Below are 18,130 nucleotides of genomic sequence, written 5' to 3'. Positions count from 1 at the left end.
CTGTATGCCCATCAACACAGGTTTATAATTATTGCTTTATGCAGTTGTCTTTTATATCAGGTAGGAGAATAAAAGTTGCAAACAGAAAAAAAACCATTTATGTTGTCTTTTATATGTGCCTATAATAGTTAACTCTTAATGCCCTTTATTTCTTCATGTGGATTCAAGTTAGTTTCTAGTGCTCTTTCATTTTAGCTTGAAGGACTCCTTATATTGTAAAGCAAGTCTGTTGGCAATTAATTTTGTCAGTTTTTGTTTACCTAGGAATGTCTTAATTTCTCCTTCATTTTTGAAGGATGGTTAGTATATTCTTGGCTAATTTTTTTCTCTGTTCCTGAAATATGTCATCCCACTGCTTTCTGGCATCTATGGTTTCTGGTGAGAAATCACCTGTTAATATTATTGCAGAACATTTGTATGTGATGAGTCACTTCTCTCCTGCTGTTTTCAAGATTCTTTTTGTCTTTGGGTGTGGAGAGTTTGATGATGATGTGCAGTTATGGCTCTCTGTGTTTATCATACTTGAAGTTTGTTGATGGGTAGATTCGTATTTTGGAAGCTTTGGGCTATTGGTTCTTCAGACATTCCTTCTGCCCCATTCTCTCCCCTCTCTCTTTTATGAAATGCCCATTATGGTTATGTTAATACTCTCAGTGACATCCCACAGGTTTATGAGGCTTTGTTTATTCTATTGCATTCTTTTTTTCTTCTGTTCCTCAGACTTGATCATCTCAATTAACCTATTTTAAGTTGGCTGATTGTGTCATCTGACTGCTCAAATCTGATGTTGAGTCCTTCTAGTAAATCAGCTAAAATATACCACAAAATGCAACCTCATCTTGTACACATTGACAAGCCCTGTGTGTTTTCACTAAACACTTGCTTTCCTACCTCCACACAGTTCTAACAAGCTGGTTATCTGTTTCCAGTGCAGGGAAGATCAGAAAAGAGGCTGGTTAGAGACTATTCCCCCAATAAAACAAGAAATTACAAGAAAATTATGAGAAGGAAACATCTCCTAGTGTTAAAACACAGAGGTCAGACCATTTCACTTAAAGACAAACTATGCTTCATACTCATCAGCTCTAAGAGGTTTTCTATGTTAAAGTATTATGTAGTAGTTGATGTTCATAATGAAGATCTCAAGCCAGTGAACAAAGGTTACATGTTTGCTCAGTAGCTGAAGAATCTGCTTAGGAGAGCAGGGAGACATAAACCTTTAAAAATGCAAAAAGTTTTAACATTCAAGGAGGTTTCACTAGCATGAAACATCAAACTCAGGTGTCTCAAAAAGTGGTGACAGATAAAGAAAGTATCCCTTTGGTTCATAAATATAAATATAACTATAAATTTATATGTATATTTCAACTAAATTAGCAGACTTTGTCAAATGAACTGATAAATAAGCAAATGAAGAAATTTTGTGAGAAGAATTGGGCCTCTTTTGGTAGATCCTGTGATGGAAGAAGACTTAAGTTGCCCAGTTCAACTTCTCTCTGAATGCAGGAATCTTTACTAAAATCAATGTAAAGTGATCATCCCAGGCTATGATTGAACACTTTCAGAAATCAGGGTGGAAATGACAGTTGGCTTTTCCTGATAAACCTTTCCATTACTGGATAGCTGATCAGAAAGATTTTCCTAAACTTAGCTGACGTCTGCTGTTCTGTAAATTCTTGTTCAACTTCTAGTTCCAGGATGAACATAAAGTAATGTTACTTCTACCTCCTCTTTCTTTCAGATGTTGACCCTTTAAACAAGTACACTAAGGTGTACTATTCCTTAGTCTTTTCTCTAAGCTACACGTCATTTTCCTTAACTATTTTTCATATAATATAGTTTCCAAAAGCCTCAATATCTCATTTATCTCCTCCTGAATAGTCTCAAATGTATTATCACTTTATTTTTTTATTTTTCAGTTATAGTTTACTTTCAACATCATTTTGTATTAGTTTCAGGTGTACAGCATAGTGGTTAGACAATCGTATACTTCACAAGGCGGTCCTGTGATATTTCAGGTGCCCACCTGGCACCGTACATACTTATTATAATGTTATTGACTATATTCCCTGTGCTGTATTTTACATCCCCATGACTATTTTGTGAGTACCAGTTAGTACTCCTTAATCCCCTTACCTTTTTTGGCCAGCCCCAAACCCTAAGGTATAACATCCATAATTGGAGATATACACCTAATGTGTTCTGACTAGTGTACAGTAGTACTGCCACTTTCCTGTAATTATGCACTGTACATATTCCATTAATGTAACCTAGCATATTCCAGCAGACACATCACAATCTTAGCTCCCTTGTGGAAGGTATCACTAAGCTGTCTTTTAAAGACAAGGAGAAATTCAGCATTCAAAGCAAAAGGGAGATCATGTGCAAAGTCACAGAGGCATAAGAAAACATCAAGTTCTATAAATTGCAAAACCTGTAACATTTCATTGCACATTTCCTTTTAATTGGCTGATAGTGGTTAAGGTTAGCATGTCAAATGTAATTACTGATGAAGATCTGATTATCTACAGTTGCTGAAAATTTTTTTACAATGGTCCTTTGAAACACAAGATGACTTAGTTTAGGCAACTGTATACACTAAAATAAGAAGAACAATATTGTGACATTTAACCAGATTAGATTAGAACTTATGGAGGGTCTTGAGGTATTCTACCTATCTGTTAGATCCATTATCTTGAATCTGTTGGGCTGTGCTAGCTTCTGGATCCTTTTGGAAGGTTTACTTAACAGCACAGGAGGAGGTATATCCCAGATTACAGATTCTCTACCGCAACTGTAGTAATATTGAACCCTGCAAGTTGTAGAGAGAAAAGAAGTGAAACAAACATGAATTCAAATTACCACTTGAATTCAAACACTGACACTCTCAGCTCTAGGGAAAGGGACCTGACAGCTTATCCCTTTACTGCTGAGCTATTTTCTACGTGGGAAGAAATTAGAAATGGTTGCAGCCATCCCATTTTCAGCTGCCTTGTAATACCTTATTCCAAAACAGAAAATTTACCATAATAATAAATTGCATCTTTTAAATAGACCAAAAAATATACTAACATGGTTACCCCCATTAAGTTTTCAGCTGGTTTCTAGTATCCTGTTCCAAACAGATAACTTTCTGTAATAAACAAATTGCATCTTCTAAAAAACAAAAAAGTATATTGATAAAGAGAGCATTTATTGCTTTCAAACCAAATGATTTAACTTCTATATAGATACTTTAAATTTTTACTATATTTTTAGTTAATAGCATGAATTACATTGATGCTTTGTGAAAAGGAATTCTGATTTCAGGAATAAATTCTACTTTATTATGGTATATAGATTATTTCATCATAATTGGGTTTTGTTAACTAAGATTTTATTTAGGATAAATAACAATACTGTTCTTATCACTCCTGCCTCTCAATCTTTTCTTAATCAAGATACAGTACATCATCAATGGGAAAGGAAGTGACATGGACTACTTTGGACTTGGGGTTAGATCAGATTGCAGGCCCACTTATATTATTTTCCTAGGAACTTCTGCTCCTTTAACATTTTCATGAGTGTGGATCTGCATCCATATGCTCAGGCCTCAGTCTTCTGGTTGGTAATGTAAGTCTGGGAGTGTTTAAGCCCATATCTCCCTCCTGTGCTTGTGCCCATCCAATCTGGAGGCCTGTCCACATACCACACATCTGCTCTCAGGGCTTGCGCCTGCCCAGCCCACGCTCCACTGCCTGACTGGACTGACACAGCCACCCTCACCCACATACACAGCCAAACTCAGACAGGCAGGGAACCTCCTGTACTCCCTGGGATTAGGTGATTTTGACCAATGGGGCAACTTCACATAGACCAGACCCTGGTAAGGAGTGTGGGAGGAGTGGGAGGAATGGAAGGAAGACATTATTAGGCAGCCAATGAGCACAAGAGCAAGATGTGTCGCAGAATAGGGAAAAGGGTAGAAGCCCAGGGAGCAGGTGAGAAACACAAAAAGGAAGATGGGAGGACACCAGAGACATAACTCAATGATTCAACATTCTCTCAGCTGGGAATGGCAAACACCAAATGCCGTGAATATTGTACCGACCATAATACTTAGCCTATGCTGCCAGCACCTAGAAGTGCATGAGTGCGATGGAGGAAATAATACATTTTATGGTGATTATGAAGATTTAGTGAGAGGTGTATGTCATTTTATAAGTTAAAAAGCACTGTTCAAATAAGATTTTTTAACCAACTGTATATTAATTTTACATTTCATGTGTGGATATCTTTTCTCCTTACAGATACTGCATATGGATAGACTATAGCGCTGCTGTCTTTCTATGCATCTCCCCTCCAGTCATCCACCCCGAGTCTCACAATTCCATCAATGTAGCAGGCACGCTCAGCTTCCACCTTAAGAAACTACAAAAAAGAGAGCACCCTCCCCCCACAGTAATCAGAGTGAAGGAAATAATAAAGAACACAGCAGAAATAAAAAATAATAAACAGCAAAATAATAGGGAAAAAAATGATGAAACCAAAAATTGATAAACTTCCAGCCAGAATGATTGGCGAAAAAGAAAGAAGGCACAATTTCCAATATCAGGAATGAGAGAAGGGACCATCACTAGAGACTGGACGATATTAAAAGGACAATAAGAGACTGTATGAACAACTTTATGCCGGCACATTTTAAAACAGATGACATGGATAAATTCTTTGATAAACATATACTACCAAAGCTTATTCAGAAAGAAATAACTTGAACAGCCCTTGTCAAAAGTTTAGTTAAGCTTCTCATGGTACCATTGCCTTGAATCCATTCTGCTTGGCCGAGCAGCCTACAGTGACAAAAAATCAGTCCCTCATGCAAGCACATGCCCTAGACAGCAGCCCACCAAGCACAAAGTAAATGCAAGTTCCTGATTTGACTTTACCCAATGGCCCTTGGTCTGTCTTCCCTGACTCCTAATGCCTTGTCCTTATGCTCGCCTCCCAGAAGATTCCTGGGGAGCTTACCAAAGTCCCACTCTTTTGGTTTGAATTGGCCAATCTGGCTTTAGCCTGGAAATCCCAAAGCATTCTATCCATAGACCCCAATAAAAACATGTGCCCCAGGTTCTGCCTTTCTCTGTCTGGACTCTGTCTTGACCTCCCTGTGTGACCCCTTGAGGCACGCCAGGTAGTTCTCTAGGACCTGTGAGCAATAAGCTTCTATTTCAATTTCCTCTATGACCTGCTATTGAACTGCAGTTCACCATCTGGCACCCTGTGCTCCACTTAGCAAGTGTTAATTTGACAAATTCATAAGAGCCTTATATCTATTAAATAAATTAAGTTTATAGTTAAAAATCTTCCCACCAAAAACCTCTAAGCCTAGATGACTTCATTGGCGTATTCTATCAAATATTTAAAGAAGAAATAAATACCAATTTTATACATTTCCCATTCAATGGCAACAGCATTACCATGAAAAAGATGTTATAAAAAACAAGAAATTACCATGAAGACATTACAAGAAAACTACAGACCAATCCTTCATGGACATGGATGCAAACATGTTTTTCTTTGGAACACGGACATGCAGAGTGTGCATGTCTAAGGCAGCTTTCCCACTACAATGGCAGAGTTGGGCAGCTGCAACAGAGACTTTGGCCTACTTTATATCTTGTGCCTGCCAGAAAAATTGCTGACTTTTGACTAAAGTTGTATATTGAAAAAGATGGAAAAATGACCACCTCAATTGCTCTGAAAACCAAGCTTTAGATGAATAATAGTGTCTGCACCTTTTTTTTTTTTACTTTAACCTCCCTCACTGCTTACATCCGTCCCCCTCCCCACCACAGTAGTTCCTTAAAGAGACAACCAGCAAAAAGTCTAGTCATTTAACAAACATGTGCTAAAAGCAAATTGGCAATGGGCATCAAAAGCTTTGACAACATTTTTCTCTTCGGATGTCCTAATTAACTTGTGGTAATCAAGCATGTGGGAGGTTTACAAAATTCATAAAATTTCATGCACAAATAAGTTTATCCACAGCAATGTTATATTTGGTGCCTACCCCTGTATGATGCCCTTATTTTACTAAAATATAGAAATCCTGATAAATTAAAACATTATAAGATATAGTACACATCTGTAGTAGCTAAATATTAGATCTTGCTCTGGAAAAGTTTTACTGTAACATCAGATTGGAAACATATAGACTCCCTAATCCTTAATAAATTTTGACTACAAGACTATTTATGACTTTTGGATAAAAAGGATGGGTTCTGTGTTCATTTTTTCTAGAGACTCCTGATGAAATAACCTGATAACATACAATACTAACCTGTTGGGTATATATCTGTAGGAGACTTCCTTGGGCAAGGCAAGGTTCTCAAGTCTTTTGGTCATCTGAGTCTTCAAAGCACCATGGCGAACAGGGCAATAGGGTCTTGATTTCCCCAAAATAGTTTTCTGTTTAAAAAGAAAGAAAGAAAAATGTTTAATAAAATAAGCAAAAAAAAAAAAAAAAGGAAAGAAATTCACTGTTAATGAACATCTTAGACTACTTCTCTACTAATTTTACTTCAGCTTAAGAACTATCTCTATTACAAAACTTTACAATTTCCAGGCATCAGAAGCAGATAAACTACTTTATGTAAGTTGAAATTAAAATAAAATTAGATGGTTTTATCTACAACCTTAACATGTGGTGATCAAAACAAACCTATCAGAGGTAGATAGTTTGCTTCTGCCATCAGGTAGTTAACATGGCCATTTACAGTCAGTTCATCATAAAGTGGTCATGCCACTCTCTATGCTGTGCTCTCACTTTGGGTGATGAACTGTACCAGGCGGTCATACAATAAAACAGTAAGAGAGTAATATTAATAGCTATTGTTTATAGAATACTGAGGGCCAGGCACTGGGCTAAGTGCTGTGCAGACATCAGGTCATTTAGTCTCTACAGCCCTGTGAAACAGGTATGATTACTGGGCAGGGTGTGAAAAGAGAGGGAGAAATCTGTCCCAGATTAACCTGACAAGGTGTCATAGAAGTAAGTAGAAGACACAGACTGCCAGAAAAAAGGCACCTTTCAGGTTGGGGTACCTATGAGAAATGGGAATAAGCAAGGATTGGGCAAAGCATGTGTTGGCAGAAGCAGAAAGTCGTGTTGGGAGTAATTAAGTCACCTTGCTAGAATCAATGGGGAAGGCCTTAAAGACCTGGCCGAGGAAAGGTAAAAAGTTACCTCAATAACCTGACTCTGCACATACCTGAATTTGTCAACTATTTGAGCTTATCCCTTTTAAAGGCCCCAGCCATTTTTTTATTTCTAATTTTTGTCTATATTATATATATGCTTCTGTCTCCAGTTCACAAGCATCAGCCAGACTCACTATTAGAAATGTTTATTAATAAATTAATTAATATCTCCATGTACTACATTCTGCTGATTCCTTTTCCTAAGTATGACTCAACTCTGTTGATTTCTCACCATCCCCGTGGTTATCTCCCTTGTCCAGATCTCATTATCCATCTTCCTTTCTCCACAGCACTGTCAGAGTGATCTTTCTCTAGTCCAATCTGATCAAGTCATCTCCTTGTTTAAGACACTTCAAAGGTTTCCATTTGCTCTAGAATACAGTTCCAACTCCTCACTGTGGCTTACAAGGCCCTCCACAATTTTGACAAGGAGCCCCTTCCTCTCCACCCTACATATTCTTCCAGGAGAGAAATTATGTCTTAATCTTTTGGAGATTTCCCCTTCCACAGTTTAGTGTTGTACACAACAGGTGCTCAATCAGGGTTTGGTGAGTGAATGAATGGTGAAAACTGGGGACTACCTAGTGGTGATATGAAACAGAGATTAGAAGAGAGAATGACTTCAGGGAGAATAAGAGGCTAAAGCAGAAGCTTGTGCCCTCACCTGGTGGAAGGGGTCAGGGTGCTCTCCAGAATCTCTAGTATAAGGGCACTAATCCTATTCATGAGGACTCCATGCTCTTGACCTAATCACCTCCCAAAGACCCACCTCCTAATCCCACTGGGGATTAGATTTGAAAATATGAATTTTGAGGGGACATAAAGATTTAGTTGATAGCATCTGGTAGAGAACTGGTATTCAAAAAAGTACAAAGAACTCTTAAAATTCAACAATGGAAAACAAACAACCAATTAAAAGATAGACAAAATATCTGAACAGATACTTTACCAAAGAGGATATAAAGATGGCAAATAAACATAAAATAGGCTAACATCTCATTAGGGAATTGCAAACAAAAACAATGAGATATTACATACTTATTACAATGGCTAAAATACAAGAGACTAACAACACCAAATGCTGGTGAAGATATGGAGCGACAGGAACTCTCATTAATTGCTGGTGAAAATGGCACAGACACATTGGAAGAGAGTTTAGCAGTTTCTTACAAAACTAAATATGTTCTTACCATATGACCCAGCACTTCTAGGTATTTACCCAAATGAGTTGAAAACTTCTATCTATACAAAAACCTGCACACAAATGTTTATAGCAGCTTTATTCATGATTGCTAAAAACTCAAAGCAACCAACATGTCCTTTAACATATGAATGGATAAATGTGGTACACCTAGACAATGGAATATTATTCAGCACTAAAAAGAAGTAAGTTATCAAGTCATGACAAGACACAGAGGAACCTATTGCTAAGTGAATGAAGTCAGAATAGGTTACACATTGTTTGACTACAATTACATAATATTCTGGGAAGGGCAAAACTGTACATACAGTGAACAATATCAGTGATTGCCAGGGGTTTGGAGAGGGGAGAGAGAAGGAAATAAATGAATAGATGGGCCAGGTAATTCTTAGGGCAGTGAAAATATTCTGTATAACACTGTAATAGTGGATATGTGACTACGCATTTGTCAAAACACATAAAACTGTACAACTTAAAAAGTGAACTCTAATGTAAACTATAGGCTTTATTAATAATAATGTGGTGATTTTTGTCCATCAACTATAACTAATGCACCACACTAATGCAAGCTGTTAATGATAGTGGAAACTAGAGGAGTGGGTGGTAATATAGAAATTCTATTGTACTTTTGCTCAATTTTCCTATACACCTAAAACTACTTTAAAAATAAAGTCTACTAATTAAAAAAAGCAGTAGAAGAACAGAAAAGAAGTGAAAATATTCAGGCTTTACTCAAGAGCTAAACAATAAAAGGGGAGTCCTGTAGCTAAGAGTGGCAGGATGGTGGGTTCAGCCTGCTGAAGATTTAGAGAACAGGTGTGCTCTAGACAGAGGCTTAGAGGCAGCAGGACCAGATGTTAGAAGCAGCAACCTGGAGGATGGACACAAGAGTTTCAAAGGAGTATGGAGCAACACCTGGGATGGCAGTTTTCAAAACCTGTCTGCCTACTAGAATTACTGGGGGAACTTTTAACAGTCCTAAAATCTAGGCTGCACCCCAAACCAGGCAGTCAGGGATTTCTGGGCATCAGACCCAAACATTAATGCATTTTAAAGGTCTCCACGTGATTCTAATGCACAGTTTGAAACCCACTGACTGAGGGGTTTGCTTTTCCATGTGTTGACTCAACTGCGGTGATAATATTCATTCAGTGGATCCAGTTAAGCAGTGAGGTGGATACACCTAGGATGCAAGTTAGTGGGCAGGTAAGAATAATACTTACCTATTTAATGTAAGGAATACATAATTACAAACAAAACTGTATAATATTTTCTTACCTATCTGGGGTTCCCCATTGTTTTTTTAGGCTTAGAAAGATCGTGCATTCTCTTCCTGGAAAAAACACTAATAATACCAGCTGATTAATTCAAAGAGAACACTTATAAATATGGTTATATCACATGACTTCTACTCAACAAACCCATGTGAGGGAGAAAAAAAAAACACAATATCTAGAAACAAGTATACAGGACACATGGACAAAAACTAGGAGGGGGTAGAAATGGGAAGGAGGTGGGGAGGGCTGGGGGTGGACTGGGATGGGAGTAAAAGACAGAAAACTGTACTTGAACAATTAAAATTAAATTAAATTAAAAATAAAATAAAATAAAATAAATAAATAGATAGATGAATACCTATTTTCTCAAAAAAAAAACACCACCATATCTTATTTGATGTGATTTGAAGAATTCTAAAGAGCTTAAAGTATTCAAAATATTGTAGACCCAAAATTCTCACTTCTAGAATCATTAATAATATAGTCAGAAAGATCCAAGATGGCAGAGGAATAAGTAGAAGCTACACTAACCTCCCCCCAGGACCAATCTAGAATTACAACTAAATTGTAGAGAAATCATCTGGAATAACCAACCGAACAATAGCTGGGAGAAGCCTTATAACTGTGGAGAGACAGACAGAATAAAGCACTTGACCACAACGTGACAGGTATGAAGTGCAGAGGAGACGTGAGAGGGCTGGTGGGCTCTCATGGGCAGCAGCTGAAGTTCCAGAGGATATTTCAGCGGCTCAGGGGTTCCCCCTGAGAAGTGTGGGGTCTAAACCCCAAGCTGGATTCCCCAGCCTGCATCACCAGAGCCAGAAAGGAACCCAGATAACAGCCAGCTGTGAAAATTGGCAGGGTTTCTGTCTGCCGGAGAGAGAGGGCTGGAGACACAGAGCCTCTTAAGGGGCCAATGCACAAATTTCATTTGCAACCATTTACCCTAGGCTCCGGCAAAGCTGGGGTGGGGGGTGGGGAGGTGGTGGACAGAGTGAGAGAACTTTTTTAGTTTCTTTTAAACTAATACTATACGCTTCTCTGTCTCTTACTCCATTCCACCTTATTCCCTCCCTTTTTTATTTATAATGTAAGTTTTACTTTCTTCCTCTCTTCACCTTGTCTCTGTTCTCTAATTCTTATTGCTCCTACCCTACCCTCTCAAAATATTTTTTCTTTCAGTTATTCATCTCATATTCATTTTTACTTCTTATAATAGCTTTAATCTCTGTATACGTTTATTAATATTGGCTCATTTGCTGTTAGTGTGATTGTGGGTGGGGTTATTTTTGTAGGTGTGGGTTTGTTTCCTGGGCTGTTTGGTTTTGTTCTGGCAGCACCTGTACAATGGCATACATGATATGGTAGGCAGAGTGACTCTGTCAGCCAGCTGGAGGGAAGGACCCACCACAGAATGACCCAGCAATGACCAAAACCCAATTACAACTAGAGAGCCCATGTAAATGGCATAAAGGCTGTCCTATAAAGTTCAAGAGATCAAGGAGCATGTACCACTGAATCCCACAGGTCTCCTACCACAGAAGGTCAGTCACATCATGAAGACAGGGAGTCAAAGCAGATCAATCTAAGAAGTGGAAACAAACAAGAAGAGTAACCTAAAATGGGGAGACAAAGGAACAAACCCCAATTGAAAGAAAAGAAGGAGTCCCCAGAAAGAGTGCTAAATAAAGGAGACAAGCAAACTATCAGACATTCCATTCAAAATAAGGGTTGTAAGGATGCTCAATAAGCTCAGTGAGAGCTACAAAGAACTAAAGGAAAACTATAAGGAACTTACTGTGAACTCCATCAGCATGAAAGAGGACCCATAAAACTATCAATAAGAGCTAGGAGGAAATGAAAAATACAATATCTGAAATGAAGAACACAATAGAAGGAATTAAAAACAGGCTAGATGAATAAGAAGATCAAATCAGTAAGCTGGAGGAAGGTAGAAAACAAGTCCCAGATGGAGCCACAAAACAAACAAAAGACTCAAAAAGAACAAAGAGTGTTTAAGGGAGCTGCAGGACAACATGAAACATAATAATATCCATATAATAGGGATACCAGAAGGAGGAGAAGAGGAGCAAGGATAGAAAACTTGTTTGAAGAGTAATGACAGAAACTTCCCTAACTTGATGAGAGAAAAAGTCACACAAGCCCAGGAAGCACAGAGGGTCCCAATCAAGATGAACCAAAGAGGCCCACTCTAAGACACGCCATTATTAAAATGGCAAAATTCAAAGGACAAAGAGAGACTTTTGGAGAGACTCTCCCAAAGAAAGGAGAAACAGCTAATAACATGCAAGGGAGCCTCCAAAAGGCTATCAGCTGATTACTCAACAGAAACACTACACATCAGAAAGGAATGGCAAGAAACATTCCAAGTAATGAAAAGCAAAGGCCTGAAACCAAGGCTACTCCACCCAGCAAGGCTCTCATTTAAAATGGAAGGCAAAATAAGGCATTTCCCAGACCAAAAAAAAAAAATTCTAAAAGAATACATTTCCACCAAACCAGCATTAAGAAAAATGCTAAAGGTACAAAGGGGGAAAATGGCAATGAATAAGTACCTACCAATAATAACCTCAAATGTAAATGGATTAAATGCTCCGGTCAAAAGACATAGGGTAGCCCTGGCTGGTATAGCTCAGTGGACTGAGCACAGGCTGCAAACCAAAGGGTTGCCAGTTCGATTCCCAGTCAGGGCACATGTCTGTGTTGCAGGCCAGGTCCCCAGTGGGGGCCACATGAGAGGCAACCACACACTGGTGTTTCTCTCTCTTTCTCCCTCCCTTCCCCTCTCTCTAAAAATAAATAAATAAAATCTTAAAAAAAAGACATAGGGTAGCAGAATGGATAAGAAACATGACCCACGAATATGCTGCTACAATAGACACAACTCAGAACAAAAGATTTACACAGACTGAAAATGAAGGGTTGGGAAAGAAATATTCCAAGCAAATGGACATGAAAACAAGTTGGAGTAGCAATATTGATATCAATACTGATGTTTTATATTTTCAGTATTGATGTTTTGAAAAAAATTTCAAAACAAAGGCCATAAAAAGAGACAAGGAAAGACATTCATAATACTTAAGGGAATAAACCATCAAGAAGAGGGATAATATAATAGGAACCCCCAAGACTGCAATCTACAAACATGGGCCACCCACTCTGAAGATGAAGCTAAAATGTTTCAGTCAGATTATCTATTTCCATACCACTCTCTGTATGTCACTTACATTGTCCCTCAGCCTTTAGTAATGACTTCTTTTCCCCTTAACAAATTGCCTTAGCTGTGTTAGGAAAGTAATCCAAGTGAGCATTCCGCGCACACAACCACACAACCGGACCACAGTATTAACAATGGGACACTTCACCTGATGCCAGTGTGGTGGTGGCAGCAATCAGTCTTGGGAACAAGGAGCATTTGATACGACAATTATTTTCACCTAAGAGATTATTATTCCAGTATTAACACTGGGGCTCTGGGATTTATTATTTTAAAAGGAAATGCCATTTTCTTATCCCTGGGAAAGTTACTTAATTCTCTGAGCTTTAGTCCACTTGTTCAATAAGAGAACTTACTATGTACCAAGCAGTGCTCTAGGGCTGAGGGTGCCTTGGTGAATAAAACAGTCAAAAGTCCTTACCCTCATGTAAGGACAGAAAGACAGTAAATGAAATAAAGTAAATACTGGAAATAAAGTAAACAAAGTATATTGGATGTGAATAAGAGCTATTAAGAAAGCAAGTAAATGAGATATAAGGAGTATGTGGTGGGGAGAAGGTTAGAATTTTAAATAGGGTGATTGAAGAAGGTATATTGATCAGGCTCTATTTGAACTATGACTAGATACACAAAATCTCCAGGGGAAGAGCACTGCATGCCAACAGCAATGGCAAGCACAAAGGCCCTGGGGCAGAGGCATGCCCATATGTTTGAAAAATAACAGGAGGCAAATGTAGTTAACCTCATCAATAAATGAAAATAACCATATCTATCTCAAAGAGCTGTGTGTCCAGCACATTATAACCACAGAGTAGGTACTTGGTAATGTCCCTTCCTTTTTCCTTTTCCTCCCCAGCAGCAGGTAGTATGATAGTTTGGTTAAAATAGATAGCTTGTTTAAAATAGTTTGTGTCTTATATAGGAAAATCCTGGAACTATCAGTAAACAGGTAAAGTGATACATTAAGATTCTTTTAGTGCTTGAGGAGGTTGCTAGCTAAAATACAGGTTGAAGGTAGTAAGAATAATATTCCAACTCCACACCCTCCTCCCCCCACCGCATACTCCGGACTCTTCTAATTCCCCCCTTTCCAATTGCACCTAATCTATTTGTATTTTTTTTTCCCTCAGGACTCTGCTTCGTAATTCAAGATTTCTCAGCCTAAAATTCCCAAATCCTTGTGGGATCTATGAAGATAATAATGGGAGCTCACAATCTTTAGAACCTTTCAAAAAGTCAAATGGAATTCCATACCATCCACAGTCAGGCTTGTGGAGACGACACAAAATACCAAATTTGTTTCTGAAGTATATCATCTCCATATGTTACCTCATGCTGAGAGAAGACTGATTAATACTTATAGGTGCCCTTAATTTAAAATAATTAACTAGTGTAGTTTGTTTTGTAAAGAACAACAAAAAATCTTTCAAAAAATGAGATTGTACTAATGGGTAGAGATAATCAAAAGATTACTTGGTGGTAAAACATTTGGAGATCTGCTATGCAATTGACATAATACAATCCCCAAGTCATGTTTGTTAGTATCTAGGAACAGTGAAGATACTGTCAATTGCAGGAAAAACAAAATCCTCATTCAATAGAGGAATGGTTTTACCATGCAGGTACCTCATCGGCTCTGCTGGGATAGCCTGAGCCAACTTTCTGGGGAGGGTGACTAGGTACAGGAGAAAGAAACTCACAGTTACAGACAAAACATCTTATTACATAAAAATCTTTTCAAGCAAGTTAGACTCTGGCTTACATCATCACCTCCAACTCAAGATTTCCCTCATCACCTTTTCTTTACCCGCTAAATAATGTTTTTTATTGTATCATTTTATACAAGACCATTGAAAGTTTCCTAGTTTATTCCAATAGATATTTAAATTGGGTTGTTATTTCAGTAGGAAATAATCTCATTAACGTTTGTTAATTCTGTGTGGAGATCTAACACCTCTCCTTTTCATTCACTTATTGTGCATTATGTCACCATAGCTACATCTCCAGCCTACATCGCTTCATGTTAACACAGGCTTCCCTTGCCTGTAGTACTGCATTACCTCACAGTGTCTAGTCATGATCCTGTGCAGAAATAAAAGAATGTGGCTGAAGGATTTCAACTCTCAAAGGCACAAATTTTAAAAATAAGGATTACATTGCTGTCATGTGTTTTCATTGATAATTATTCTCCTATAGTTTGCCAATAGCTAAGAAAGTTTTTAAAATCTTTACCTTGGGTATAAAGCAATAAATATACATTTATATAGCAACAATTATGGAAACGATTTCACATCTGAGTTGATGGGATAGTTCAAATAATTCTTTCATTCAAGATGGTGTTTTACACTGAACTATTTTGTTTATGGTCAGGAAATATTTCATAACAATAAGGCACAGCACAATTCTTCAACAAAAAGTTTTCAGAGAATGGGGACAGAGATAGATAATGGAGATGGCATAATTTTGTCATAGAATCAGACCAAATCAACCAAACAAAAGCAAGAATCAGTATAATAATTACAATTAAAATAATAACAAAAATATTTAAAAGGCACTCTCTAAACAATCTTTAAAAAAAAGTATAGCTAGTGTGGCTCAGTGGACTGAGTGCCAGCCCGCAAACCACAGGTTGCCACATCAATCAGGCCATATGCCTGGCTTGCAGGCCAGGTCCTCAGCTGAGGATGTTGGAGAGGCAACCCACATTGATGTTTCTCCCCTTCTGTTTCTCTCTCCCTTCCTCTATCTAGAAATAAATAAATGAAATCTTTAAAAAATATAAAAACAGTTTAAAAATTTTAAAAAGTATAAACACTTACTAGGTAAACCATGGCTCTATTTAGCCACAGGAGAGTTTGCTCACTCGGCATATGTTTATTTTAGTGATGTGGTATTTTAAATGGATACTTCTCTGAATTTCATTTTCTCAAAAATTTAGTTGATTATATCTGCACTATTGACTTCTCAGGATTCTTGTAAGAAAAAAATTTTTTTAACTGCCAAGCATTACATGAAAATAAAGTAGCAGTTCAATCTGACCTTTAACAGGATCCTAAACAACAAAACAAACAAACAAGCAAAATATAACCAAAGACACTGAAATAGAGAATAGGCTGACAGTGACCAGAGGAGAGAGGGGAGGGAATTTCAGGGGAAAAGGGGTTACAGGAACAAGTACAAAGGACACAAGGATAAAAACTAGAGGGGGTGGAAATGAGAGGGAGGTGGGGAGGGATGGGAAGGTGGGCTGGGATGGGAGTAAAGAACAGAAAACTGTACTTGAACAACGACTAAAATAAATTTTTAAAAATTTTATTTACAGCATAAATAAATAAATAAATAAAGTAGCAGTTTAACTGCCTGAAAGGAGAAAAAAAATTGAAAGCAAAATACATAGAAAATGCAAAATAAGCCTAAATAATAACAATATATGCAAATGTTAAAAAATAACAATAAATATGAATGGTTTAACCCATTTATAAAAAGAGTGGATAAAAATTAAATCTGATTATTTATTTCTCATCTATATGAACCACTGATAAGAATGCTTGGTATTTGGTATTTCTCTTTAATGATTCTATTCTGAAACCTCTTCTAACCACATCTTAGCCAAACCAAGAGTAAACATCTATTTTTCAGAAGATACCTATTTTGTACATTGTATGTGCATACATGTACACAGAAACATGTTTTTTATAGAGGGCATTTTCCTGAAATGTCACTAATCATTGTACTTGAATTAGATTCAGGGGGAGTGGAATACATTGACCTGGAGCTTCACAAAATCTATGATATGGGATCATCAATGCAGAATCCCAAGTCCCATGAAGGTTCATACCTACTATGTGACACCTAGTATTTAGTAAACAAGTAAAACACTGCAAACAGAAGAGTTCTCATGCATCTCCTCTCCCCTTCTCATTTCTTAATCTCTATCTTTCTCTATTTTCCTTTTCCCAAAGGAACTGTCATTAGAAAAGGGCTTTATGATGAAGGGAAAGCACAGGAACCTTCTCAAAACCCCTAGTTAGGCTTTCACATCCAATGCCCCCAGTTGAATTTGTTCCATTCAGCTAGGCTGGTCCACTGAAGTCTGGAAGAATGGTACTGTGACTATGGCCTTACCATTTCCTTAAAAACTCACGGGGAACAGCATCTGCAAAAATGAAAAGCAAATGTAAAAATTAGCTTCAATAAGAATCAAAGATAGTATCACAAATCAATAGAGAAAGGAGCTGGGGAAAAAGAACTATAGGGGAATGGCCAAGTTAAATGTGACACATTACTGAAATAAACCACAGTTCATAAGCCACCATTGAGGAGTTAAATATTTTTCTAAGTTGAATTAAAGCAAAAATAATAGAATATCTACCCAATCGCTGGATTTTAATCTGAGTTGATGGTGACAAAAGACATAGAAGAGCCCTGGCTGTTGTGGCTCGGTGGCACATGCCTGAGTTGCAGGTCAGGTCCTGGGGACGTGCAAGAAGCAACCAATTGATGTTTCTCTCACACATCAAGGTTTCTCTCGCTCTCTTTCTCCCTCCCCTCCCCCATCTCTGAAAATAAATAAATGAAATCTTTTTTTAAAAGACAGAGGAAAAATAATAATAGATTAAAATATTTAAAAGTTAAAACTTCTGTATGTCAAAAATTAAAACTTGAAGAGTTTAAGAATTTGGAGGGATATTTGGCAGTAAGTATGATAATTGCTAACAGTCTTAATATTTGAAGAATATAAAAGTATAGATGAATAAGAAAAACACTAAGGTAGATGTTAACAGTTAAATGGACAAAGGATAGAATTGAATTCATGTATAAAGACATATAAAGGGCTAATAAACATAAAGTTCAAACTTGCTTGTAATCAAAACAATGCAAATAAAAATGAGATATTTTTTAAACTATCACACTAGCAAAAAAATTTTTTTGCAAAGATAATTATGCTGAAAGGATAACGAGAGGCAAGTACTCTTGGTACTGCAGATGGAAATTTAAATTAGTACACTTCATAAAAAACAACTCATCAGAATGAGTCAGCAGTGCTTACATTCCTTAATCCAATTCTACTTCTAGAAATGTACCCTAAAGAAATAATGCCAAGTGTGGACAAAGATTTATGTGCAAAATTGTTCATTGCAATATCTTTAACAGTGGAAAACTGCATACGCCTGA

General features: G+C 37.4%; 1 protein-coding gene across 1 annotated transcript in view; it reads right to left on the bottom strand.

Annotated features, from left to right (window-relative positions):
- The window catches only part of THEGL (theg spermatid protein like), a 44,528-nt gene that overhangs the window by 15,506 nt on the left and 10,892 nt on the right, over positions 1-18,130 (bottom strand). The window contains 6 exon segments of the mRNA XM_028506181.2: positions 2,675-2,812; positions 6,320-6,416; positions 6,419-6,447; positions 9,719-9,744; positions 9,746-9,785; positions 17,081-17,111. Coding sequence (XP_028361982.1) covers positions 2,675-2,812; positions 6,320-6,416; positions 6,419-6,447; positions 9,719-9,744; positions 9,746-9,785; positions 17,081-17,111 — 361 coding nt within the window.

The sequence above is a fragment of the Phyllostomus discolor genome, chromosome 1, assembly GCF_004126475.2.
Source record: "Phyllostomus discolor isolate MPI-MPIP mPhyDis1 chromosome 1, mPhyDis1.pri.v3, whole genome shotgun sequence".
In the NCBI taxonomy this organism is placed as follows: Eukaryota; Metazoa; Chordata; class Mammalia; order Chiroptera; family Phyllostomidae; genus Phyllostomus; species Phyllostomus discolor.
The sequence above is the reverse complement of the archived record's forward strand: the minus strand, read 5'-3'. Positions and strand labels throughout refer to the sequence as shown.